General features: G+C 40.7%; 1 protein-coding gene across 5 annotated transcripts in view; it reads left to right on the forward strand.

The window, feature by feature from the left end:
- phf3 (PHD finger protein 3) overlaps positions 1 to 27,670 on the forward strand; it is a 110,087-nt gene that overhangs the window by 55,572 nt on the left and 26,845 nt on the right. For all 5 annotated transcript variants that reach the window (XM_033021875.1, XM_033021877.1, XM_033021879.1 and 2 more), the window contains 8 exons: positions 5,770 to 5,917; positions 10,519 to 10,675; positions 11,525 to 11,641; positions 12,755 to 12,883; positions 15,258 to 15,402; positions 17,060 to 17,261; positions 24,092 to 24,239; positions 26,763 to 26,852. In XM_033021875.1, the coding sequence (XP_032877766.1) occupies positions 5,770 to 5,917; positions 10,519 to 10,675; positions 11,525 to 11,641; positions 12,755 to 12,883; positions 15,258 to 15,402; positions 17,060 to 17,261; positions 24,092 to 24,239; positions 26,763 to 26,852 (1,136 nt within the window). The remainder of the gene's footprint in view (positions 1 to 5,769; positions 5,918 to 10,518; positions 10,676 to 11,524; positions 11,642 to 12,754; positions 12,884 to 15,257; positions 15,403 to 17,059; positions 17,262 to 24,091; positions 24,240 to 26,762; positions 26,853 to 27,670) is intronic.

Consider the following 27,670-nt stretch of genomic DNA (forward strand, 5'->3'; position numbering starts at 1 on the left):
TGCCAACTGATCCACACTTCCAGGGACACCATCTGGACCAGTTGCTTTATTTCATCTGCCACAGTAACAATTGATACAGGCGCCACAGAGACTGGCCGGTCCGGTGGCATCCCTCCACTGCCCTTCTGTTCAAAGCAGGCATAGAATGCATTGAGTTAATTGGAATGGAACCCATTGTTGCCAGCGATACTGCACGCCTTTGCTTTGTAGCCCGTAATAGCATGCAACAATCTACGCGTGTCCGTGTCATTGCCTTACACCTCCAGCTTCTCCCGGAATTTCCTCTTGCTATCCTTAATTGCTCTGAAGGTCGTGGATGGATTTCTTGTATTGCTCAGGATCATCAAAGGTTCAAAGGTTGATTTATTGTCACATACACCTAGATGTAGTGAAATTATTTTTGCCAATGCAGCACATAAAAAAGAATGTGACTTGAATGCTGCAGACTTGAACTTCACATGGGAGTAGACCTCCCATTCATCCATGGTTTTCGGTCTTTGCCATTATGTTTTATTATTATGTATTAATTCGGTTTAGTTCTCATGAAGGTGATCACCATTTATGTCCAAAATAATTAAAATTATCTGTCCGCACCACTGCAATATTTCCTTTTAAATGCTTCTGTATTTATGATAAAAATGTTGTTTTAGTCTTTACACCCTGTAATTGTATCTTCCTAACAGTGGAGGACAAAATTAGCAAACATAAAATGGGGACTTATTCATATGCAATTAGTTGCTTCTTCCCATCCAGAACCCCAAAGACCTGATTTTTCCCAAGACCTAAGAAAATTTATGTTGAAACTTTGTTCAAAACTCGGCAGTTGTTATTGGTTTTAAAATTTGTATTGGAATTTTCTAAAAGATCTTTAAAATTTTCAAAGGATAGTGTTCTAAATTGGAATGTATTAGTTTGCATGGTTAATGTGATGTTACAATCCGTTGCAGATACTAAGCCTAGAATTGGTAGCGGGTTTATGTCATTCATTGAAAATTTTTAATCTTTAATATATAATTATTTTAATATAATTCTGCGAGTCTGGGCCGACTACCAATCCGCACGCACGCACGCATGTGCGGAATGTGGGCGCCCTGATTGTTCTTGTAAACCACCTTCCCTGTGGATCTCTGTCCTTAAAACTTGCCGCCACCCCAGCCCTTACATTTTAGTTTCTTCCAGTTGACCTTGTGTAAGAAGGGATGGAGGGGAGACATTATTCAACTGAGTGCTTCGGCTCACATCAACAATCTGATATGCTTACCTTTTCAACTGATATGCTTGCATTTCAACCGTAAGGGAGTAATGCTGGGCAAGTCCAGTAAGTGTGCAAAATCACTGAAATGCCTGTGATGAAGCCAAGACAGGAAAAATAGTTATAGTCACAGGGTGCTTGGAATAAATAAACACATGACTTCAAGATTCCATGCATCCTGCACGTCCTTAGTGCAACTGAGGTGTTGATTTCTACAAGAGTAGTCAAAAGAGCCAGAAGAACATGTTCATTTGCAAGAGGGGAACTTAAATATATTATAATTTATGATAGCAAATGCCCATTTTTAATTAAGAACATGGAGAAATTTGCAAAAAAAATGTGGACGTTCTGTAAATCTGAGTTCTAATGTAAATATTTTGCTGACATTGTGCTAAATGTTGATACCCTTGAACCTTATTGGGCCTGTCCCAGTTTGGCGACTTATTAGGCGACTGCAGGAGACTATGCAGATGTAACATGGTGAAAAATTAGTGGCGACCAGAATGAAGCCGCCATGGAGAGTAGCGAGAATTTTCGTGCCATAGGTGGGTCATCAGGGATCAATCTCGTGAACCTACGCTGCAGTGCCTCAATCACAAGGATGTCCTTCCTCATCTTTAATCTTTCCCCTTCTAACCTTACAGCTATGTCTTTGACTGTTTCTATCTGCTGCAACTTCTTTTTGTCATCCTCATCTTAACGTCTCCATTTGGTTATGTATTATTAGCAAGCTGCGACACTTAATCAAATTCATTAAAGCATTGTAAGCAGTTGTAGCCCATGCAATGATTCTTGTTGGAGCACACTTGTTATATCCCGCCAATTTGGTTTATGTCTGTTAACCAATCCTTTTTCCACGCTAATATATTAAAATTAACAGTCTTTGTAACTTTTTTTGTTATCTTTTAACGAATGCCTTTTGAAATATACGTATACTACATCATTGGTTCCCGTGTGCCTTTGAAATGTTTGGTAGATTATAACTAATGCATTTACTATCTTTGCAGCGACCTCTTTTAAATCCTAGGATTAAGGGCATTAGGTTCAGGAGATTGTAGTCTCATTGTTTTGACGGGTAATATTTTCCTTACTGATGGTATTCATTTCTAAAAGTCCCTCGGTCCCTTATTATTATTGGGAATACGTTTTGTGTTCAATGCTCTGAAGATGGATATGAAATACGAGTTTAGCATTTGAACCACGTCTATATTTCGCATCACAATTTCTCATGTCTTAGTTTCTAAGAAACATCTCAACTCTCATTTCACATATCTGCAAAAGCTATTCATTTTATATATTTTTGATAGTTTGCTTACAAATAGTTTTCCCTCTTGTCATTTTTTTGATATATATATATATTTTTAATCCTCCAGATTAATGTTCTTTTGCACGACACCATTAGCCTCTTGGTTTAAATTTGTCCATAACTTCCTTTACCACGTGCTCATGGGGAGTTCCTAATCCTTAATGTGAGGATCATTGAGAATGTTCACACATTTCCTTTTGTGTATATTGCTCAGTACCGTATCACCATACAATGTACATTTTCATTTCACCTTAATCCGCTTTTCTTTCAAAGCTATATAATGAGCTTAATTTAAATTTGACTCAAGTTTCAGATTAACAATGTTGAATACAAATTTTGAACTGAATGATAACTGCTATGACTAATATGTGATTACTCTTATTGACATCTTTTGAGATCACTAATTAACTCTGCTTCATTACACAAGAGGTCTAAAGTAGCCTATTCCCTGCTTGATTTTTTTTTTTGTTCTTGCATATCCTTGCTGAGTTACTTTATCAAGGTTCTCCAGGATTGTTGCATTACCACTGTTGCAAGCTTTTACCCCTTCATTCAAGTCATTTTTAAATACAAATGTTGCAGCACCCTCATAAATCTGGTGTGACAGTGTTTGTCATGTGCATTCATTTTTATACCTGTTTAGTATGTCTGACTCCTGCTCAGAAACGATTCTTTTTAGGCCAATTGCTACCACTAATACTCTTTTCTGAGGGATTCTATCAAGTACATTTCTAGAAGTACTTACAAAATACAACGTCAATTTTACTGTGGCCACCTTTATTAAAAAAAAAGTTGCTTTGGTGAAGAATGACCTATGATTTACTAATCTATATTCTGATCTGAAAAGTTTCAAGCTATCCAGTCATTATTTTGTAATTACAAACTTTTTTACTCTCTTATAAGCAGACATTAGGCAATCGTCCATAAATCCCAGGTTTTTATTTGATGCCCTTCCTAATTAAACTAATACCCTGACTTGCAGTTGGAATAACATTTTGGGAAATGTGCAAAAAATATTATTTATTTTCATGCGATCTGTACTGTCACTAGTTTCTGAATACTGTACAAATGCTATCAGATCATCTGTGTTTCATTTCTCCTTATACAAATTGGGCATTATATGACATTAGGGAGGCACTGACAAGATTAAGGAGTTAATGGTGGACTTTAGGAGGAGAGAAACACCCCTTTCCCCTGTCTCCATCAATGGTGTGGATGTGCAGTTTACCAGGAAGTACAAATGCCTTGGAGTGTACCTGGACAGTAAACTGGACTGGTCCAGGAACGCTGAGGCCCTGTACAACAAGGGACAGAGCCGGCTGTATCTTTTGAGAACCATATAACCATATAACCATATAACAATTACAGCACGGAAACAGGCCATCTCGACCCTTCTAGTCCGTGCCGAACACATAATCTCCCCTAGTCCCATATACCTGCGCTCAGACCATAACCCTCCATTCCTTTCCCATCCATATAACTATCCAATTTATTTTTAAACTGATAAAAACGAACCTGCCTCCACCACCTTCACTGGAAGCTCATTCCACACAGCTACCACTCTCTGAGTAAAGAAGTTCCCCCTCATGTTACCCCTAAACTTCAGTCCCTTAATTCTCAAGTCATGTCCCCTTGTTTGAATCTTCCCTACTCTCAGTGGGAAAAGCTTTCCCACGTCAACTCTGTCTATCCCTCTCATCATTTTAAAAACCTCTATCAAGTCCCCCCTTAACCTTCTGCGCTCCAAAGAATAAAGCCCTAACTTGTTCAACCTTTCTCTGTAACTTAGTTGCTGAAACCCAGGCAACATTCTAGTAAATCTCCTCTGTACTCTCTCTATTTTGTTGACATCCTTCCTATAATTAGGCGACCAAAATTGTACACCATACTCCAGAATTGGCCTCACCAATGCCTTGTACAATTTTAACATTACATCCCAACTTCTATACTCAATGCTCTGATTTATAAAGGCCAGCACACCAAAAGCTTTCTTTACCACCCTATCTACATGAGATTCCACTTTCAGGGAACTGTGCACAGTTATTCCCAGATCCCTCTGTTCACCTACATTCTTCAATTCCCTACCATTTACCATGTACGTCCTATTTTGATTTGTCCTGCCAAGATGTAGCACCTCACACTTATCAGCATTAAACTCCATCTGCCATCTTTCAGCCCACTCTTCCAACTGGCATAAATCTCTCTGTAGACTTTGAAACTCTACTTCATTACCCGCAACCCCACCTATCTTAGTATCATCTGCATACTTACTAATCCAATTTACCACACCATCGTCCAGATCATTGATGTACATGACAAACATGAGAAGGCTCAGCTCCTTCAACATCTGCAGTAAGATGCTGGTGGTAGCCAGTGCCATCTTCTTTGCTGTCGTGTGCTGGGGCAGCAGGGTCATTAGGATTAACAGCATTAGGATTAACAAATTCATTGGGAAGGCTGGCTCCGTCCTGGGGGTGGAGTTGGATTCATGGGAGGTGGTCTTGGAGGGGAGGATGCTCCACAACTGTGCAGTATCTTGGACAATACAGCTCACCCCCTCCTTTACACACTGGTCAACCTGAGCAGTACCTTCAGCACAGACGGGTTCCACCAAGATGGAGTACAGAATGCCACCGGAGATCTTTCTTGCCTGTGGCTATCAAACTGTACAACTCCTCCCATTCTGTCGTGGGGTAGACTAATGGACTCCTCCCCACCCCCCCCCAAAAATCCTTGCATATCCCCAATACTTTCCACTCGACATTTTAATCTCATGTTTCATATATTTTGTGTTTTATGACTGTTGGCAGATCAATTTCCTTGCTGGGATAAATAAAGTTGTATCATATCATATCGAACAAAGGCATAGATCCAAAGTATTACATTTTAATAAAAGCAAGAATGTTATGGAGTTGGTGAAAATGGCAGACTAATTACATTGTGGGGTTTGAGGATGAATATGTTCGTGCTTCTCATATATTTTGTTTATACATCATGTGGACTTTGCTGATTTGATATTCTGTAATTTTATAAATTCCCCAGTGTGAAATGTCCAAACATTCTTCAGAGTGCTGGTCATATTTGCGGAAAGCAAAGCAAGCATGAACCCCTGGCCTCCTTTCCTATGGTCTAACATATTGAATTCTAATTTCATGGAATGTTTACAGAATTATGATGAATACAGATTAAAGATTTACTATATTTATTTCAGAATTAAAGGACAAAATCTCTGTGAAAAAGAAAGGAGAGAAAGGATCAAATACTGCACCATCTCCAACCAGCCCTTCTACACCTCAACCAACCGTTGAACAAATTAGACTGAATGTTCGCCATTCCCTGAAGGACATTTTAGCAAAAAGGTAAAAAATCTTGTTTAGATTTAAGTTGGCATTGTACAATCAATCACGGTGAGAAAGCTTTTGGTGCAATATCTCGAAGCAGTACTCATCTGATCAAGCTTTGTGGGAGAAGGCTGTTAAGCTAAGTCCCAGGTAGACACAAAATGCTGGAGTAACTCAGTGGGACAGGCAGCATCTCTGGATAGAAGCAATGGGTGACATTTCGGGTCGAGACCCTTCTTCAGTCTGAAGAACGGTCTTGACCTGAAAAGTCACCCATGCCTTCTCTACAAAGATGCTGCTTGTTCCGCTGAGTTACTCCAGCATTTTGTGTCTACCTTCGATTTAAACCAGCATCTGCAGTTCTTTCCTAAGCTAAGTCCCAGAATGGAGAGTAGCTAATGATGTTCCTTTGTTTAATGAAATTGGAGAAAACACAAGGTTTATGGGCTCGTGGGACTCGCGTCAGGGTTGGGAACCTAGTGGCGAGGATTCTTCACGATAGGATTTACTCCCATTTGTAGATGAGTGTGTTAATTAGGGACAGTCAGCATGGCTTTGTATGTGGCAGGTTGTGTCTTACTAAATTGATTGAGTTTTTTGAGGAGGTAATAATGAAGGTGATCGATGAGGGAATCGTGGATGGTGTGTTCATGGATTTTAGTAAAGCACTAGACTAAGTGGGACCCATTGGGTCCCATGTTCACACGGGAGGGCTGGTCCCCCGACGCAATATTCCACCTCTCCACCAATTCCAATATTGGTGGCCAGTGGGGGGGCTTTCTGGAGTGCTGGTATGGGTTCTTGGGGTGGCAGCACAGTCCCTCAAGCCTGATCTGCTGGCAGCTCACTCACGGCTGGTGGGCTGGCAGTTGACTCATGACTATTCCTTGAAATTCCATTTCAAGCAGGGTGCAAGGCCACCAAATTCAAATCCATGTTCCTACAATTTCAAGCAGGGTGCAAGGCCACCAAATTCAAGTGTAATTTCTTACCACCTTGAGCAGGGTGCAAGGCCACCGAATTCAAGTGCAGTTTCCAACCACTTCAAGCAGGGTGCATGGTCACCGAATTCAAGTGCAATTTCATACTACTTCAAGCTGGATCTAAGGCCAGCAAATTCAAGTGCAGTTTCATACCACTTTCAGCAGGGTGCAAGGCCACCAAATTCAGTGCAGTTTCATACCACTTCAAGCAGGATGCAAGGCCGCCAAATTCAAGTGCAGTTTCATTCCACTTCAAGCAGGGTCCAAGGCCACCAAATTCAAATGCAGCTTCATACCATTTCATGCAGGGTGAAACCACCATAAAACACCAAACTCACAGTTCAGTAGACATTCAGTGTGTTCAGTTGATTCACAGCTCAGACAGAGTCATGACCTCTCCCTCCCCCATCACGCAGAGACTCAGCCACACCCACACTTCCGGGTTTTATAACCCCTCCCCCTCCCACCGGAAAAGGTGTTGCTTTCAGGGTGTGATTGACAGGAGAGAGATTCTCAACATTTTTTAAACACTAATAACACACTTATTTTTCATTGATGGGAAGAATTCTCTGCACCTGCTCAGCGGAGGGGGGACTGAGTAAGATGGCCAAAAATCAGGGCCGTAAGTGGTAGCGTTTTATCGAAAATCAATATATAGTGCAAACAGGAAGTAAGTGCATTTGCAGTAGTGCCTTTTAACGTCAAGCCAAAGCACCCAAGCCGCCATTTGCAGTAAGTGGTGCCTTTCAACATCAAGCCAAAGCACCCAAGCCACCATTTGCAGTAAGTAGTGCCTTTCAACTTCATGCCACCATTTGCAGTAAGTAGTGCCTTTCAACTTCAAGCCAATGCACCCAAGCCACCATTTGCAGTAAGAAGTGCCTTTCAACTTCATGCCACCATTTGCAGTAAGTTGTGCATTTCAACTTCAAGCCAAAGCACCCAAGCCACCATTTGCCGTAAGTAGTGCCTTTCAACTTCAAGCCAAAGCACCCAAGCCACCATTTGCAGTAAGTAGTGCCTTTCAACTTCAAGCCAAAGCACCCAATCCACCATTTGCAGTAAGTAGTGCCTTTCAATCTCATGCCACCATTTGCAGTAAGTAGTGCCTTTCAACTTCAAGCCAATGCACCCAAGTCACCATTTGCAGTAAGAAGTGCCTTTCAACTACATGCCACCATTTGCAGTAAGTAGTGCCTTTCAACTTCAAGCCAAAGCACCCAAGCCACCATTTGCAGTAAGAAGTGCCTTTCAACATCAAGCCAAATCACCCCCCACCATTTGCAGTAAGTAGTGCCTTTCAACTTCAAGCCAAAGCACCCAAGCCACCATTTGCAGTAAGTAGTGCCTTTCAACTTCATTCCACCATTTGCAGTAAGTAGTGCCTTTCAGCGTCAAGCCAATGCACCCAAGCCACCATTTGCAGTAAGAAGTGCCTTTCAACTTCAAGCCAAAGCTCCCAAGCCACCATTTGCTGTAAGTAGTGCCTTTCAGCTTAATGCCACCATTTGCAGTAAGTAGTGCCTTTCAACTTTAAGCCAAAGCATCCAAGCCACCATTTGCAGTAAGAAGCGCCTTTCAACTTCAAGCCAAAATCACCGCCACCATTTGCAGTAAGTAGTGCCTTTCAACTTCAAGCCAAAGCACCCAAGCCACCATTTGCAGTAAGTAGTGCCTTTCAACTTCAAGCAAAGCGCCCAAGCCACCATTTGCAGTAAGTAATGCCTTTCAACCTCAAGCCAAAGCACCCAAGCCACCATTTGCAGTAAGTAGTGCCTTTCAACTTCAAGCCAAAGCACCCAAGCCACCATTTGCAGTAAGTAATGCCTTTCAACCTCAAGATTAGATTAGATTAACTTTAATTGTCATTCAGGTATACACATAGACACAGTGCACATTGAACGAAATTTCGTTGCATTGACTCTTCAAAGTAGCAGCAGAATATAACATTTATATCAAGTAGTGCCATAAATTTATATCAAGCCAAAGCACCCAAGCCATCATTTGCAGTAAGTAGTGCTTTTCAACTTCATGCCACCATTTGCAGTAAGTAGTGCCTTTCAACTTCAAGCAAAACACCCAAGACACCATTTGCAGTAAGTGGTGACTTTGAACTTGAAGTCAAAGCACCCAAGCCACCATTTGCAGTAAGTAGTGTCTTTCAACTTCAAGTCAAAGCACCCAAGCCACCATTTGCAGGCAGTTCCTTTTTACTTCAAACAAACCATATTTTCATTTTCAAACCACATTAAGGGTACTCACAGTTGTGTAGACATTTGTTCAGTGTTATTCAGAGCTCAGAGAGACGTGACCCTTGGCTTCATCCATCTGGCAGAGAGTGAGTGAGGCACACCACTTCCTGGTTTTATAGTCCCTCCCCCTCCCTCCATCAGGGGCAGCAGAGAGAATGGTGACGTTTTTAAAAACATTAATATCTCCCTGATTTGTCATCGATGGGAAAAATCCTCTGCACCCGTAAGGCGGAGGGGTGCTCTGAGCGAGGTGGCCAAAAATGACGGTCGTAGGTGGCAGCGTTCTGTCGGAAATCGCAGCACAGTGGGCCAAAAGCGGCCAAGATCAGAGATTTAGTAATATAGATTTGATAAAGTCTGTGCATCTACCCGATCTATTCCTCTCATGATTTTGTACACCTCTATAAATTCACCCCTCATCCTCCTGTGCTCCAAGGAATAGAGAACCAGCCTAAATCTCTCCCTATAGCTCATAACCATTAGACATAGGAGCAGAATTAGGCCATGCGGCCAATTGAGTCTACTCCACCATTCAATCACGACTGAACTATTTTTCCCTCTCAAACCCATTCTCCTGCCTTCTCCCTGTAATCCTTGATGCCCTTACTCATTTAGAACCTATCAATCGCCGCTTTGAAAATACCCAATATCTTTGCATCCACAGCTGTCTGCGACAATGAATTCCATAGATTCATCACCCTCTGTTGAAAAATTTGCGGCGACCATAATAAGGCCGCGACTAGTTCCCAGAATGCGGGAACTACTCACGACCATGAAGGCGACTCCCCGGCAACCACCCGCGAATATGTGGCGACTGCATAGTCTCCTGCAGTTACCTATAAAGTCACCTAAGTGGGACAGGCCCATTAGGATAGTTCAAAATAAATTGAGTGACTGTTTTGTGGTGGAAGATCTAGATTTAACACAGGAATGCTCAATTTATGTACAGATCGTACATACAAACAAGCATTCAGGAAACATGGGGTTTGGATTTGTCATCTGTTATGTGGCTGCAGGCATCTTCTGCCATGTGGGAATTCAGTTTACGGCCACATTTCCGACGTGAACTATTTAACTTACAAACACTATTTAGGTTACAAACAGTTTACAGGAAGAGAACCCTGCTGAAACCTGGGGGTGACCTGTAAATGGCAAATGAACTAAAGGCTGCATAAATAGATCAGGTTATTCTATCTGAACTGCATTGACTAAAGGTTTGATAGTAGTTTTCAGCTGAAAAACGATAAATTTCTTGGGGCTACCATTATGTAGGGAAAGTACATAACTCTTAAGTGTTGTACCAATTTCTATTTAGCATCTCATACTGATACTGATAATTTTCAATATTTCTGAACTAAACACAGCAAATTCTACTTTCATTCAGGCTCTCGGATTCGGATTTGAAGGTTCCAGAGGAACGAGCAACCAAGGTTGCAGCTAGGATTGAGAGAAAGCTGTTTTCTTTTTATGGAGACACAGATACTAAGTACAAAAGCAAATACAGGAGCTTGATGTTTAATCTCAAAGATCCCAAAAATCAAGTACGTAAATAACAATTGTTCAACAAAAATTATATTATCAGATGTGATTTTTTAAAAAGATTATAATGCAATATCATCATAAAGGCATCTCATGGGAGCATTGCATTATACAGAGCAGGATTACTGCAGGTTCATACAACTCAAAGCTGGGCTGAATTAAACTTGGGAGTCCATGAACATATTGAATGGCGGTGCAGGCTCGAAGGGCCGAATGGCCTACTCCTGCACCTATTTTCTATGTTGAGTATTTGCAGAAGACCATGTTCTCTGAATGGTCTATTCTTAATATTCATGGCCTGGCACCTGGATTGGACTTTGTATAATTGTAGGTTTAATCTGCTTAATTAATTTGCCTATTTAATTGTTAGTGGGTCTAAGTCCTGGATCTTCTTATCAAATAGCTCTGGGAATACTTTCACCAGAAAGACGGTACTGGTTTAAGAACATTGCTTGCCATCATTTTCTTAAGGGCAATTAAAAATGCACAATACAAATAAACCTTGCTAGTGACACTGTCCCCCAGAAAAATGAAGTTAGAAAAATTATCTTTAATAAACATTCATCAGTTCCCTTGCTCCATTTTCACTGGTTCCTGCACTGCCTTGCAACTCCCTGGAACTCCACTTTCCCCGCTCCCTTTCAATTTACCTCGTCACTGAAAATTATTTTCACAATTTCATCTGTGAACCTTGATAAATTAAAATAGTATTAAAGCAATTTAAAATTCAACTTCATCAAAATTAGTTGTGATTTAGTGAACTATTATTTGTTGTACTTCGAAGTAAGCCATGATTTAGTAAACATACTACGGAATTTTATTTTATTAAAAACATCTTTAAATCATTTCAGGTGTTGTTCAAACGAGTGTTAAAAGGTGATATTGTACCTGATCATTTAATTCGTATGAGTCCAGAGGAACTGGCATCAAAGGAATTAGCTGCATGGAGGAAGAGAGAGAATAGACATGTAAGCTGTTTATTATTACTAATGGTATCCTTCTGTACATCCTTCTGTACTTTAATGTCTATATGATGCTAGCTTGTTAGCTTAGTGGCAATGCTAGCTTGTTCTTCCTTTTTTGCAATTTAGTTATTTTCATTTCATTCCAGTGTTCATTTGCTAAGTGAAGGAGATCTATTTAGTAAAATGCAGATTTGGCAAATTCATAACTACATTGTTCATGTCCAAATGCACATTAGTTGTAAAAATAGTTCTAATATTTCTGAAGTGTATTTAATTATACATTTCTTTCACATTTTACGTTCAAATGAATGATGATGCATCCCTTAAAGTGCATAAAAAATGATTCTACACTTACAGTTCTAAATTGTGAAGTCTGATTAATAGATGAATTCAATGAATCCCAAGAGGTAGAAATAATGTAATCAATAATATTAATTTGATTGGAACACAGAAATTGATTTTTTTGTGCTTAGCTTTATTTTATTAACACAATGTTTTGGGTGGCACAGCGGTAGTGTTGCTGCCTTACAGCGCCAGAGACCCGAGTTCGATCCTGACTTTGGGTGCTGTCTGTACGGAGTTTGTACATTCACCCTGTGATCGGGTGGGTATTCCATGGGTCTTTGATTTCCTCTCACATTACAAAGACGTGCATGTTTGTTGGTTAATTAGCTTCTGTACATTGTTCCTAGTTTGCAGGATAGTGTTAGTGTACGGGTGATCGCTGGTCAGCACGTACCCGGTGGGCCGAAGGGCCTGTTTCAGCGCTGTTTCTCTAAACTAAACAAGTGCTCAATAAATGGGAAAGCATGCTTGACAGATTAGATCGACCTAGTGATCTAGTGGATCAAAAGACCGCAATAACCTATTTCTTATACTAGCTACTGTTAGTGTTGCAATCAGAAAACGCAAACTCCATAAAAGCATATTGGCTGTGCAAATATTTTTTCTGTTCGTGCCACAGTTATGTTCTAATGAGAATTATTAAAATTTGAATTTTTACAATGGTAACCTATTGCTGTGAATATTATTTGGGGAGCACGGATCATTAGGTCATGTGTTTATTAACATTTTTGAGGATTTTTTAAATGAGAAAAGTGCCTGTTACATCAACAGACGATTGAAATGATAGAAAAGGAACAAAGGGAAGTTAAGAGACGGCCAATTACAAAAATAACCCATAAAGGAGAAATTGAAATTGAGAGCGAGACGCCAATGAAAGAACCTGAAGTGGTAATCACAGAGGTAAATAATAAACATAAAATCGTTTCTTGAATGATTTGGCAGTCTTTTTCTTTCATAATGGATTACTTTTAACTTATGTAGAGTGGTTATATTGATGCGTTTTATAATATTGATTCATTCTGCAGCTTACAAACCAGGACAACCTGGTAGGACAAATCATGGCAGAACTTACATAGTAGATTTTAGGGCTCTGGGGTGTAGTAGAGAACAGAGAAGCCTAGTGGTGAAAGTGACGATACAAGTTGATAGAGTTGTGAAGAAGGCATTTGATACGCTGCTTCCAGCTCTCACGGTATTGAGTATAGGAGTTAGGATGTCATGTTACAGCTGCACAAGACTTTGGTAAGGCCACATTTGGAGTACTATAGTACAAAGTATGTCATTAAACTGGAAAGGGTACAAAAAAAAATTCTGAGGATCTGGAAGGTTCTCCATATTTGGAGGGTTTGAGGTATAAGGAAACGCAGGATAGGTTGAGTCCTTTATTCCTTGGAGCGTGCAAGGCTGAAATTTATCAAATTGTGAGGAGAATGAATAAGGTGAATAGCCATTGTCTTTTCACCATGGTAGAGCAGTCAAAACATAGAGGGCATAGGCTTAAGGTGAAAGGGTAAAGATTTAAAAGGAACCTGAGGGGCAACTTTTTAGTATGAAGGTTGGTAAGTGTATGGAACGGGTTGCCAGAGGAAGTGGTAGAGGTTGGTACCATTACAGCATTTAAAAAACATCTAGACAGGTACATGGACAGGAAAGGGTTCAGAGGATAGGAGGCAGGTGCTGACAAATGGGACTAGTTTGGTTAGGCAGCTTGGTAGGCAAGGAAGAGTTGGGCCAAAGTGCCTGTCTCCGTGCCACATAGCACTATGACTCTACAACACTGCATGAAGTTAAAGAAGCATGCTCGTCTAAACCAAAATATGGATGTTATAACTTGGCAGTCCTTGCTACAACTTTGTTAGTGAATGTTGGATGTGCAGGTTAATGTTTCCTATTGTCTGTCTCTGCGGGGTACAAATCCGGAAGCATAGATTCAAGGATGTGTCCAAAGAAATGTGTTTGAAAAAATGTCACATCCACACTGACACAGATGTCTTGGAATCTCAGAACAGGGCCATTCAAATAGATAAGGAACGTTCAGGATATTGTAAGTGTGTATTAGCAGAACACAGAAGGGGCACAGCACCACAAACTATCCTCCTACTTAGCCCATCAGGCATCTCCATTTGTGGAAGAATCTATGGTACCGACGTGGGTCTGTTCAGACACCTTGAAATAGAAAAAATGGAAAGTCACCCCTGATCCCAAGGAACTTCTGAAGACTTTTGTGTCTGTGTTATTAATGTGCGTGTGCCCTTCACATGCAGCTATGGGCACTATTTCTGAGATGAAAGATGAGATCCATGTGTGGGATACAAATCAACATGTTGCACACCAAATTATCAATAAGTATATTCACATTCTTAGTAAGATAGCAGGTTAAGCAATCACTTCAACCATTGCAAAGTGTAGGGAGTTTTGCAAAGTGTAGGGAGTTTTATTTTGTGTTTAATATGATTAAAACGTGACTTTGATTTTGACTTTTCAACCATTGAAAGAGGAAGAGGGATTCTTGGGTAAAATCCAACCCAAAGGACAAGGTGGCAGTTCATCAATTTATACATTAGTTATTAAACACACACAGAAAAGTAATGTAACAATAGAAATGTAGCTGGATTACAGTTTAGGCAACAAAAGGGCATTAAGTGCTGGAGTAATTCAGCAGGTCAGGCAGCACCTCTGGAGAACGTCAAGACCTGAAACATCACTATCCATGTTCACTAGAGATGCTGCCTGTCCTGAGTTTCTCCAGCACTTTGTGTCCTTTTGTGTATTAACCAGAATCTGCAGTTCCTTGTTTCTACAGAATGAAAGCTCACTGGTAACTTGTGATTTTATTTATGCTTATTAAAGCTCCTTCTCTGGCAATTACAAATGTTCACTCTTAAAAGCATAAAGCAAACTGTTTGATATTACTTATTGCAAAGTGTAGGGAGTTTTATTTTGAGTTTAATATGATTAAAACGTGACAAGCTAACTTTGCAATTACATTTTTATTGTTATTAGACAATTAAAATGTCTTCTTTTGATCGCTAGAATCTAGTTTACTCGAGATTAACGTGGCATTTTAGTTGGATCATTTAAGCATCGTATAGCTTAGCTCCTTTTTCATTTACCAAGCCATTTAAAAAAGTTAAGCGTTTAGATCTGCTTTTATCTGAATACCGTACATAAGTAAACTGTACAGTATGTATTGAGGTCCCACTGCACAGCTCAGAAGGACTAAAACAAGGTGCATTTGTCAACTAAAGTGACATTTTTCTTTATGAACTTTTAGGAGGCTGAACCAAAAGCTGCAGACCCAAAACCCACTGTAGAGAAATTAGAAGAGATTGAAGAGGAAGTTCCAATAGATGCCACTGAAGACACCACTTGTCAGCACAAAAACCATCTTTTTGACTTAAATTGCAAAATTTGTACAGGTAATAAATAATAGATATTTAAGGAAGTATGTTGGAAAAATGAACAAAAGTATTTATATCATTTATTTTTAATGGATTTGTTATTATGTAACCTGGGACGTACTCCTGAGAAGATTAACTATTTTTTCCCTATACTTTTATTTAGTTCTTTATTTCGAACAGAATAAAAGAATAAAAAGCAAGTGTGAAACTGCATACAAAAAAAACAAGAATATTTATAAAGTGTCATAAACAATATCTATAAATAAATGAAATCGTATGTGTCCGAAAAGGAGCAGGAAGAAGCCAAAGCTTATTAATTCCCACCCCTTATTCAACTGGTTATAATTATCATACAAATTTAGCAGCTATATGTACACCATATGAACACCAGCAGCTAAATGCACACCAAATTATTTACATTTATACACTAATCAAATATTTACAAAGCCATACAAAAAAAAAGAGAGAGAAAAAAAGAAAAGAAAAAACCCTCATATACTATACAGTATCTCTTAGTCATATTTACAACCCATCACCCTATAATCACCCTTCCCAATTCAATGAAGCTTACTGGTTTTAGCCGCTTGGCCCACTTCTGCCCATGTTGTCACATAGTAATATTAAGATATATCATAAAAATAAACAATTTGGCCACTGGTCTGTGCTGACATTTATTCTCCACTCAAATACATCAGTCGGATTACCTTTACCTTCCTCAGTTTTTCCCAGATGATTTTGCCATGTATTACAATAAGCACACCAAGTTAACAAATGAGGTGGAACACGCTGACCACACTTAATAGAACCTGACAAGTTGTCATCTGAATAAAATCCCATTGGGCAAATGTGGCTATAAGTGGACCATTACAGAAGCTTCTGTTTCCATTTGACTGAACACTTCCTCTCCTTGTGAGGGTGTTTCAATATGATTGAATACTGGTAGTGCAGCATCAGAGCAGGAGTATAATTCCAAAAGATAGTGGATTTTACTCTGCACACCTGCAGATCAATTAAGTCAGATGGTTGTTGTAACTTGGCACGTCAGGTCTGATAGATTGTAGCTCTGAATTGATCCAAGGTAAGCTGTTTACTGCATTTGATATAATATTGGAAACTTTAGGAATTAATCTGTTTGGGCTGGTGTTGGAGGGGTGGAATTTTTCTTTGAGGAAAGATTAATCAAACTGGGCCTACGCTTTGTGGAGTTTAGAGATGAGAAGTGATTTCATTAAATGGTGCAAAATGCTTACTGGGCTAGATGTATAAATGCAGATTTTTTGCTATTCATTTTACATTGGAAGATGTATGGAGAAATCTGGTACACATCTTTTAAGATGCATAACATTTGCATACTTTGTCTGGAGCTTAAGTTTAATTCATATATGAGGCCTACATTGGAGCATTATCAGATCTTCCCAGAAACTGAGCCCGCTTCTTGACATTTGATTTGAATTGAAGCCACATTGACTCAAAGACAATGAGTGGAATGTGGTGATGTGTTTTTGATGACTTCCAACTAATTTTAACCCACACAAATAACTGGCCAAAAATATTTAAAAAGACCTCAAAACAATAAATAGTCATATGTAGTGAAATGAAATATTTTTAACCTACCTAGAAATTGAAGAAAAGCAAGAATTGGGATGGCATTCTTTCTAACAAATTTCATTTTCAGGTCGAATGGCTCCACCTGTTGAGGAACTGCCTCTGCCGAAAGTCAAAGTAGCTACAAGCGTGACAAGACGTCAATCAGACGTTGATGCTGAATCAGCCTTTTTGGCAGATGCTCTTTCCTCTGCTTCCAGCATCTTGTCTTTTGATGCAATAACGGAAGGTACACCGGAACCAGTTCAGCTATCCACCTCCTCTGAGACAAGGTAGAGAATTTATATATGATTTCTACTGTATCATTCCAAAGTACTTGCCAGTTGCAAATAAATTGTGTAGAACTTCACCGCCAAACAATTGCTTGAAGTGTGGTTAATGGCTTACATTGGCAACTACGCTGTCTATTTGCAAGGAGATGGATGCAGGAGTAGGCTATTCATCCTTTGGGACTGTAATTCCCTTTCCTCACAACCCTTCATGTGCCTCTCTTTCATAGCCCATAATGATTTCCCTAACAAATATATATATCTATTATGATCTTGAAAATTTCTATTGATTTAGCAATCTTGCAGTCTAATAAGATTGTGCTAAGCCCCCAAATAGCAAGTGGGAGATGGAGGAACAGATATGTATACAGATTGCCAATAGATGCCAAAACAACAGGGTTGTCTTAATGGGTGACTTTAACTTCCCCAATACTAACTGCTCAGTGACAAAGGCTTAGACGGGGCAGAATTTGTTAAATGTATCCAAGAGGGTTTCCTGAAACAGTATGTGTGTAGTCCAACTTGAGAAATGAACATACTGAACCTTGTGTTGGAAAATGAGCCTGGCCAGGTGACTGGTATTTCATGGCAAGAACATTTTGGGGATAGTGATCTCAACTCCATTAGATTTAATATTGTTTTGAATAAAGATAAGTCTGAATTTTGCGAGAAGGCACTAAATCGGAGGAAGGCAAATTACAACGTTATTAGGCAAGTGCTTGGGAGGGTACGTTTGGACCAGTTGTTAGTGGATCTGACATTTGACATGTGGGTGCCATTTAAAGGAGAGTTGATCAAAGTTCAAGCCAGGCATATTCCAGTAATGAGGAGGAATAAGGATGGCAAAATAAGGGACCAAAAAGCATATCAATTTGGTTAAAATGAAAAAGAAAGCACATACAAGGGTTAAGAATATGAAATCAAACGACCTGTGAGGAATTTAAAGCATGGAGAAAAGAACTTAACCGGGCAATTAGTAAGTCCAAAAGGAGCCAGGAAATGGCTTTGGTGAATAAATACATTCAAAGTGCAGGAGTGACTCAGTGGGTCAGGTAGTATCTCAAGAGAAAAAGGATGGGTAATGTTTCGGGTCAGGACCCATCCTCGGCCAGTTGGATGAAAGATATTTCCAGGGCTTTCTGTGCCTACATTAAAAGAGAGGATAATCAGGCAGCGGATAGAACCACTCAAGGATAAAGGAGGGAATTTGTGGTTGGAGTCAGAGGATCTTGCCAAGGTACTAAATGAGTATTTTGCATTTGTATTCACTGAGGAGAAGGAAATGGAATACAGTGAGATCAGTGTGGAAAATATTACTAGTGTTGGCAGCACGGTTCACAAGTTACAGGAGTAGAATTAGGCCATTCGGCCCATCGAGTCAACTCTGCCATTCAATCATGGCTGATCTCTGCCTCCTAATCCCATTTGACTGCCTTCTCCCCATAACCCTTGACACCCGTTCTAATCAGGAATTTGTCTATCTCTGCCGTAAAAATATCTACTGACTTGGCCTCCACGGCCCTCTGTGGCAATGAGTTCCACAGATTAACTTTCCTCTGACTAAAGAAGTTCTTCCTCACCTCCTTTCTACAAGAGTGACCTTTCATTCTGAGGCTATGACCTCTGGTCCTAGAATCTGCTACTAGTGGAAACGTCCACTCTATATATGCCTTTCATTATTCTGTAAGTTTCAATGAGGTCCCCCCTCAACCTTCTAAACTCCAGCGAGTAGAGGCCCAGTGCTGTCAAAAGCTCATCATATGTTAACCCACTCATTCCTGGAATTCCTGAAGAAGGGTTTCGGCCCGAAATGTTGCCCATTTCCTTCGCTCCATAGATGCTGCTGCACCCGCTGAGTTTCTCCAGCATTTTTGTGTACCTTCGATTTTCCAGCATCTGCAGTTCCTTCTTAAACATTCCTGGAATCCTTCTTGTAAATCTCCTCTGGACCCTCCAAAGCCAGCACATCCTTCCTCAGATATGGCGCCCAATTTTGCTCGCATCACTCTAAATATGGCCTGACTGGCACCTTATAGAGCTTCAGCTTCATCTCTATTTTTGTATTCCAGTCCTCTTGATATACAGTGCCCTCCATAATGTTTGGGACAGAGACCCATCATTTATTGATTTGCCTCTGTACTCCACAATTGGAGATTTTTAATAGAAAAAATCACGTGGTTAAAGTGCACTTTGTCAGATTTTAATAAAGGCCATTGTTATACATTTTAGTTTCACCTTATAGAAATTACAGCAGTGTTTAATGGCCTTTATTAAAATCTGACAAAGTGCACTTTAACCACGTGATTTTTTCTATTAAAGATTTCCATACATAGTCTCCCCATTTCAGGGCACCATAACGTTTGGGACACAGCATTGTCATGTAAATTAAAGTAGTCATGTTTAGTATTTTGTTGCATATCCTTTGCATGCAATGACTGCTTGAAGTCTGCGATTCATGGTCATCACCAGTTGCTGGGTCTCTTCTCTGGTGATGCTCTGTGAGGCTTGTATTGCAGCTCTCGTTAGCTTATGCTTGTTTTGGGGACAAATCCCCTTTTTCTCTTCAGCATATAAAAGGCATGCTCAATTGGGTTCAGATCGGGGCGACTGACTTGGCCACTCAAGAATTGACCATTTTATAGTTCTGAAAAACTTCTTTATTGCTTTAGCAGTTTGTTTGGGATCATTGTCTTGCCGGCCCATGAGTTTTGAGGCATTTGTTTGAACTTGAGCAGATAGGATGTGTCTATACACTTCAAAATTCATTATGCTACCACCATCAGCAGTAGTATCATCAATGAAGATAAGTGAACCAGTACCTTCAGCAGCCATATGTACCCAGGCCATAACACCCCCACCACCGTGTTTCACAGACGAGGTGGTATGATTTGGATCTTGGGTAGTTCCTTTTCTCTTCCATACTTTGCTCTTGCCATCACTCTGATATAAGTTAATCTTCGTCTCATGTGTCCACAAACCCTTTTTCCAGAACTGTGGTTGCTCTTTTAAGTACTTCTTGGCAAACTGTAACCTGGCCATCCTTTTTTTGCTGCTAACCAGTGGTTTGCATCTTGCAGTGTAGCATCTGTATTTCTGTTCATGAAGTCATCTGAGGACAGTTGATGACAAATCCACACCTGAAGAGTGTTTCTGATCTGTCGGACAGGTTTTTCTTTTCTTTTTTAATTATAGAGAGAATTATTCTGTCATCAGCTGTGGAGGTCTTCCTTGGCCTGCCAGTCCCTTTGCGATTAGTAAGCTCACGAGTGCTCTCTTTCTTAATGATGTTCCAAACAATTGATTTTGGTAAGCCAAAGATTTGGCTGATGTCTCTAACATTTTGATTCTTGTTTCTCAGTCTCATAATGGCTTCTTTGACTTTCATTGGCACAACTTTGGTCCTCATGTTGATAAACAGCAATAATAGTTTCCAAATTGTCTCAAATTGTGGAGTACAGAGGCAAATAAATTATTGATGGGTCTTTGTCCCAAACATTTTAGAGGACGCTGGAAATGCTGGCATTGAATTTGCCTTCCTTACTACCGATGGCCATTTACTTTTTTGGGAGTCCTGTACCAGCATTGCCAAATCCCTTTGCACCTCTGATTTCTGGATTCTCGCTCCATTTGGAAAATGCGACTTTATTCTTATTACCAAAGTACATGATTCCGCACTTTGCTATACAGGTGCACAACCTTTTATCCGAAGATCCAAATAACGAAAACCTCCGAATAGCGGACATTTTTTCGGTCCTTGAAGAAAGGTCCTTGAAAACGTTCACCGAGGGCGGCCCGCAGAGGTGACAGCGGAACCTCCGGTCGGTCCTCGAAGAAAGGGGAACTAAATCCCCATTCATAAAAGGGAAGGTGAGGGTATATTGCGCGGGAGGGTTAATAATTGACAATATGCTGCTGCCTGCCCGCTGAGTTAAAAAGTTCCCACGGTAGCACGATACACAGTGTATCGTGAGTCTTGCGTGGGAACTTTTTAACTCAGCGGGCAGGCAGCAGCAGCAGATTGTCGCTGCCTTCAGTTTCACCCCACCTACACCCCTCTGCTTCCCGGCCATGTGTGTGACCCCTTCCCTCCCCTCTCCAGCTCCCCGCCCATTGCACCGGCGCGGGGGCTTTGCATTGTCTTCATGTCGGCAATGCTAGCAGGTCAGTGCCAGTCACCCCGGAGACGTCAGGACCAACGGGACACCGATCCCCAGGCCCACTGCAAGCACGGAGATCCCAGAGACCCACAGCCAGCAGCAGCAAACTGGCCGGAGACATCAGGACCACCAGAAGCCGTTCCCCGATGAGCCGCTACGGCGACAAGTGGCATTTCGCCCACAGCCCGAGCTGCGCCCCCCTCATCGGGACACCGACCCCCAGACCCACTGCAAGCACGGAGATCCCAGATCAGCAACTCCAGCCCAGCCCCGCTCCAACTCCAGAGGAACACGCTCCCCGTCTGGGCAGAAGCTGATGGTGTGCAAGGTAGTCTTGTTCTTGGGGTCGCGCAGCTCGGGCTGTGGGCGAACTGCCACGTCGCCATAGCGGCCCATCGGGGAGCGGATTCTTCTGGAGTTGGAGGGGGAGGGGGTATTGTGCTGTTTGATCACCCCCTGCTATCCCAGGGACAGGGAGACAGGACGTTCACCGAGGGCGGCCCGCAGAGGTGACAGCGGAACCTCCGGTCGGTCCTGGAAGAAAGGGGAACTAAATCCCCTTCATAAAAGAGAAGTGGAGGGTATATTGCCCGGGAGGGTATATCGCCTACCTGGAAGAAACCGGACATTTTTTCCAGGATGTCGTCTGCACACCAAAGCTCACGTTTGGCGCCAAACGCACGTCGCCTCTGCTGCACACGGATATAAGAGTGTGAAAATGTCGCCTTAGGCCGCCTAAGGGCATGTAGCCCCGCTAGGGTGACATGAGTGCGAGAGGTGATTCAATGCTGCGGTCACATTTATAAATTCAGGAATTCATTCAACACACTGCATTTCATACAGACATTTATTCTGCAAGAAAAAACTACATTGAAGTCTCAAACTCGCGACCGAGGAACTGGCGGGATCAAGGCGCAAACTCGCGACCTTGCGGATATGAGCCGAGCACTCTACCACTGAGCCAGCCATTAAAATCTACGCAAAGAAATTTCCATTCCGAAGACCGACAAATTCCGAATTACGAAAGTGTCTGGTCCCAAGGCTTTCGGATAAAAGGTTGTGCACCTGTACTGAATTTCATTTGCCACTTTGCCCACTCTCCTAACTTGTCCCATGTCCTTCTGCAGAGTCCCTGCTTTGTCTGCACTGCCTGCCCCTCCACCTATCTTAGCATCATTTGATAGAGCTGCTGCCTCACAGTGCCAGAGACCCAGGTTTGATCTTGACCTTGGGTGCTGTCCATGCAATGTTCTCCTTGTGACCGTGTAGGTTTCCTCCATGTGCTTCGGTTTCCTCCCACATTCTAAAGACATGTATGCCTGTAGATTGAAGATAGACACAAAATGCTGGAGTAACTCAGCGGGACGGGCAGCATCTCTGGAGAGAAGGAATGGGCGACGTTTCGGGTCGAGACCCTTCTTCAGACTGTCTCTATGACTGTAGATTAATTAGCCTCTGTAAATTTCCCCTCGTGTGTATGGAGTGGGGAAGAAAGTTGGATAGCATAGAACTAGTGTGAATGGATGATCGTGGTCGACATTGACTCAGTGGGCCGAATGGCCTGTTTCTATATGGCTGTATCTCTGAACGAAACTAAAGTAATATGCAAGGGTTGTATAAGATTAAGAAGGAGGAGGTAATTTGGACTTGGAAGTGCATTAATTTGGATAAATGCCCAGGGACTGATGGGATTGATCCCAGGTTATTGAGAGAGGCAAGAGAGGAAATTGCGGGAGCCTTGAGGAACATCTGATCCTGAAGGACTGGAGAGTAGCTAATGTTGTTCTTATGTTTAAGAAGGGAAGTAGAGATAAACCAGGAAATTAAAGGCTGGGGAGTATCACGTAAGTGATAGCAAAGCTATTGGTGGAGATTCAACGGGATAGGATTTACTCCCATTTGGAAGAGAATGGGTTAATTAGGAACAGTTAGCGTGGCTTTGTATGTGGCAAGTCGTGTCTTAATAACTTAATCAAGTTTTTTGAGGAGGTGACAAAAGTGATTGAAGAAAGTAGGGCAGTAGATGTCCACATGGATTTTAGTAAGATTTTAGTAACTACCATGATAGCCCCCCCATGGTAGACTGTTCCAGAAGATTAAGATGCATGCGATTCACAGTGACTCGGTCGCATGGATTCATAGCTGGCTGATTGATAGAAGACAGAGGGAGGGTTATGATGAAAGGATGATATTCAGGTTGGAGGTCGGTGACCTGCAGAGTTCATATATTTTTCATATTTATTTAAAGTGAGAAGAGAAGTTCTCATAAATTGACCTGCGTATATTAGTAAGTGAATCAACAGGTTGGATGGGAGAAACAGGTCGGTGGATTCTGCTATTGATTTTATTAACCAAACGTTGGCAGAGACATGATAGCCCAAATGACCACCTGTGCGGCAAACCCTTGGTTTTAAAGCTCAAATCTTCCCCAGGCTTTCATTTTTTCCATTACACATCATACTCTCCAGTCATGGCTCGGTGTCCTTTCATATTTAATTCATTCTTTAAAGTTTCTTGGTATTTTTGATGCATTCAGGGGAGTATTTTAATGTAACTTGTTCTCAAAAGCAAGCCATAATATAGCATGGGAAATTGTAAATTGATCTTTTTTTTAAGTAGGATTTGCACGGTATTGTCAGCTAAATTTGTGTTTCATTTACTTTGTCTTAAATTCAGGTCAGATCTGTATGATATTGCAGAAGATGAGTCCAAATTTCTAGCTCGACTAGATTCTCTCTGGAAGGGATTTATCAATATGCCCAGTGTGGCCAAGTTTGTTTCCAAAGCATATCCAGTCTCTGGCTCATCAAATCACTTAACAGAGGTGCCGTACCTATTTTACATCTTTTTAAATAGCCATGAGGTTTATGTTTTGCAGCATTTCAAAAGATAGTGATTTTCATTATTCTGTCTGTTATCTTTATTGCAACAATACAACTCGAGAAACAGTACTTAATTAAAGTTTGCCAAATATTTTCATTATTAAGCAATGCTCAAAGTCTCAAATAAGTAGATGATTGCAAGACTGAATTTTGCAGTTGTTGCTTTGATTTCAATATATAGGGAGTGGTAAGTAGAAGGAAGGTGGAATAGCAGCTTGAGTATATGTGAATTGTTAGCAATTACATGGATGCATTCTCAATCCACTACCATACTCCCTATGCACTCATGACTAAGGCCAAATTTGGCTCTAACTTAATCTACAAGTTTACAGATTATACCACTGTGGTAGACTGGATCACAAAATGGAATACAGGATAAAGATAGAGATAGGGTCGGGAATAACCTCTCCCTCAATGTCAGCAAGACAAAAGAGCTAGTTATCAACTTCAGGAAACATGGTGGAGTGCATGCTCCAATCAGCATCAATGATGCCAAAGTGGAAATGATTGAAAACTTCAAGTTCCTTGGCGTTAATATTATCAACTATCTGTCGTGGACCAACCATATTAACATGACATGTAATAAGGCACACCATCGCCTCTACTTGCTGAGGACACATAAAAATACAGCATGTCTCAATAACTCAATCTTCCACAGTTGTACAATAAAAAGCATACTGTCGGGTTGCATCACAGTTTGATTGCAAACAGCTTTGCCCAAGACAGCAATTCCGAGTGTTGTAGATGTTGCCCGGATGAGAATTCCAATTAGTTACTCCATCTACACTTCTCACTGCCTCGGAAAAGTAGCCAACTCAATTAAAGATTTGTCTCTCCCTGGTCATTCCTTCTCCTTGTTCCCGTTTGGCAGAAGGTGCAAAAACCTGAAAACATGTACCACCAGACACAGGAACAGCTTCTTTCCCTCTAATTAATCAGGCTTCAGAAAGGGCCTTCCATGCGCTACAATGCTGAGAACTATATTCTGCATCTGTATCTCTGCATTTAATTGAGTTGGCTACTTTTCCGATGTATCTCTGCATCTTCCCCTTTGCTCTATCTAGTTTGACTCTATGTATAGTATTATCTGATCTGATTGGACAGCATGTAAAACAACCTTTCACTGTACCTCGGTACACGTGACACTGATTAAACTTTACCTAAATCCCTGACTTGGAAATATAATGTTATTTCTGACAGTGGTTCAAGAAAGTGGATCAGATTTGTCATGATTATGATTATGTATAATATATCTGATCTGCTTGGATAGCATGCAAAACAAAGCTTTTTTTACTGTGCCTCGGTATGTGACAATAATAAACCTAAACCAATGGTTTCAGATCAGTGGGGTTTGAAGGAAACTAGATAAGTCGGAGAGAATTGGCACCATTGCCATTTCGTCCTCTCCTACACACCAACTCAATTGGTCTCTGTCTCAATCATATTGAACTTGTGAAAGGTCAAGCTGAGATGTCAGAGGGAATGTCATTTTTTTTTCCTAATCCTAGCACAGCATGAGGGAAAAAGTAAAATAAAATGATTTTTTTTCATTCACATGAATATATGGGGTTGAAAAACCTGGCAAGAGAAAGAAGACAAGTCGATGAAAGTTTCTGTTTCATCTTTTTTCCATTGGTGATTTAAAATCGATATAAATTTCAGTGGAATTGCTCTGAGGAGCTTATCCAGTGTCAATGGGAAATAATAACCAGGTTACAATTGCAATATTTTTGAGAAGAGGTGCTTTTATTTATGCAGTGGGAGTTCATCACCTGCCTGTTCTAGGGACTAAGAGGGCACAATGGTAGAAATGATTGTGAAGACAGTGAATTCATAAATCTGAAAAAAGTTGGGTATTTTTTACAAATGTTTACAAATGACACCAAGGTCCGGAAAGCGCTCGCATGAAAGGCCCTCAATAACACGGGGAAAATCTGGATGCCTCAGATGTCTAAGGGTCTCAAACTGAGATTCTTCCATGCAACTGTAGAGACCATATTATTGTACGGGCATGGACTCTCACTCAAGCACTGTCCACGTCTCTCGATGGCACCTACACCCAAATGCTCAGAAAAGTTTGTAAACTCAGTTGGCGGGACCACATCACCAACACCCAGCTCTGGGGAGATTCCACCTCTATCCGAGGAGATCAGGTCGAGAAAGATGAGGCTCGCTGGTCATTGCCACCACCACCTAGAAATGCCAGCAAACAAGGTTATGCCGTGGGAACCCACCCATGGAAGACGTGACCCGGGACGGCCAATCAAGACGATGCTGAAGACGTTGATGGAAGACACTTGTGCAGAGACAAAAGAGGAGCTTGCCAGCTGAATGGAGGACAGAGATGTGTGGTGCGTCCGTCACCTTGCCTGTCGGTAACCAGCACCACTGCATCGTTAATGTTTTCAACGATTTAATTATAATAATAATAATAATAATTAATTAACAATATTTTCCCTCTAAAGGATTTGCCGGATACGGTACAAGTAGGAGGGAGGATTCCTCCTCAGATGGTTTGGGACTATGTGGACAAGATAAAAGCTTCAGGAACTAAGGTACAGTCTGAAAATAGATTTGAATGTACGAGTGATCCACAGCACATTTATCTAAAACATATTAATATTATGGAATAAGAAATAACTGATTTGTAGATGCTTGTATTATTAATATAGTTGATGTTTCAAATGAATTTGTAAGATAATTTTTTGCACTATTGTTTCTGCCACAGTGTGATTTAAAACTCATATCTGGAATTTAGTCAAGGACTCAATATTACATTTACAATTTTCATGTATTAATTTTAATAGATAATGAAATCCGTACCTGAATTATTTATTCATTCATTTTTTTTAAACAGCCATGAGCAATAATTTGTAAAAAAAAAAAAAAAGATCTAATTTTTTGCAGTGTAAGTTTCATTTCAATTTCCAATTTATAAATTCAATATCTGCACAGAATGATTGAGATGTGACATTAAATTATAAGGTAGCGAGTCTTATGGAAGCAAAGTGTAAGCATTGTGTTAACACCACAAAAAAAATTCCAGTTATATAACGAGTGTTGGTTACTGCTGGTTGTAATAATCTTCTGAAAGCACATTGCTTGATGCTGCAGTGGCAAAATCACCAGTAAGTACAGTATTCTGTTGTACATCAATTATTAAACACGTTAGATCAAATGACTTCTAAAATAAATTTGAAAATTATAGAACTTAATAGTTGAACGTGTTAGTACTATGTGGAGAATTCCACAAATTTTAGCTGATGAGGTCCAAACATTAAATAAAACCTGCTGTTTTAGAGCTAGGTGGCTCTTCAAATGTAAAAGCAAGGGAATCTCAAACCTTGCAAGCCTGCTCTTGTGTGTCCTCTAA

Source organism: Amblyraja radiata, chromosome 5, assembly GCF_010909765.2.
Source record: "Amblyraja radiata isolate CabotCenter1 chromosome 5, sAmbRad1.1.pri, whole genome shotgun sequence".
NCBI lineage: Eukaryota > Metazoa > Chordata > Chondrichthyes > Rajiformes > Rajidae > Amblyraja > Amblyraja radiata.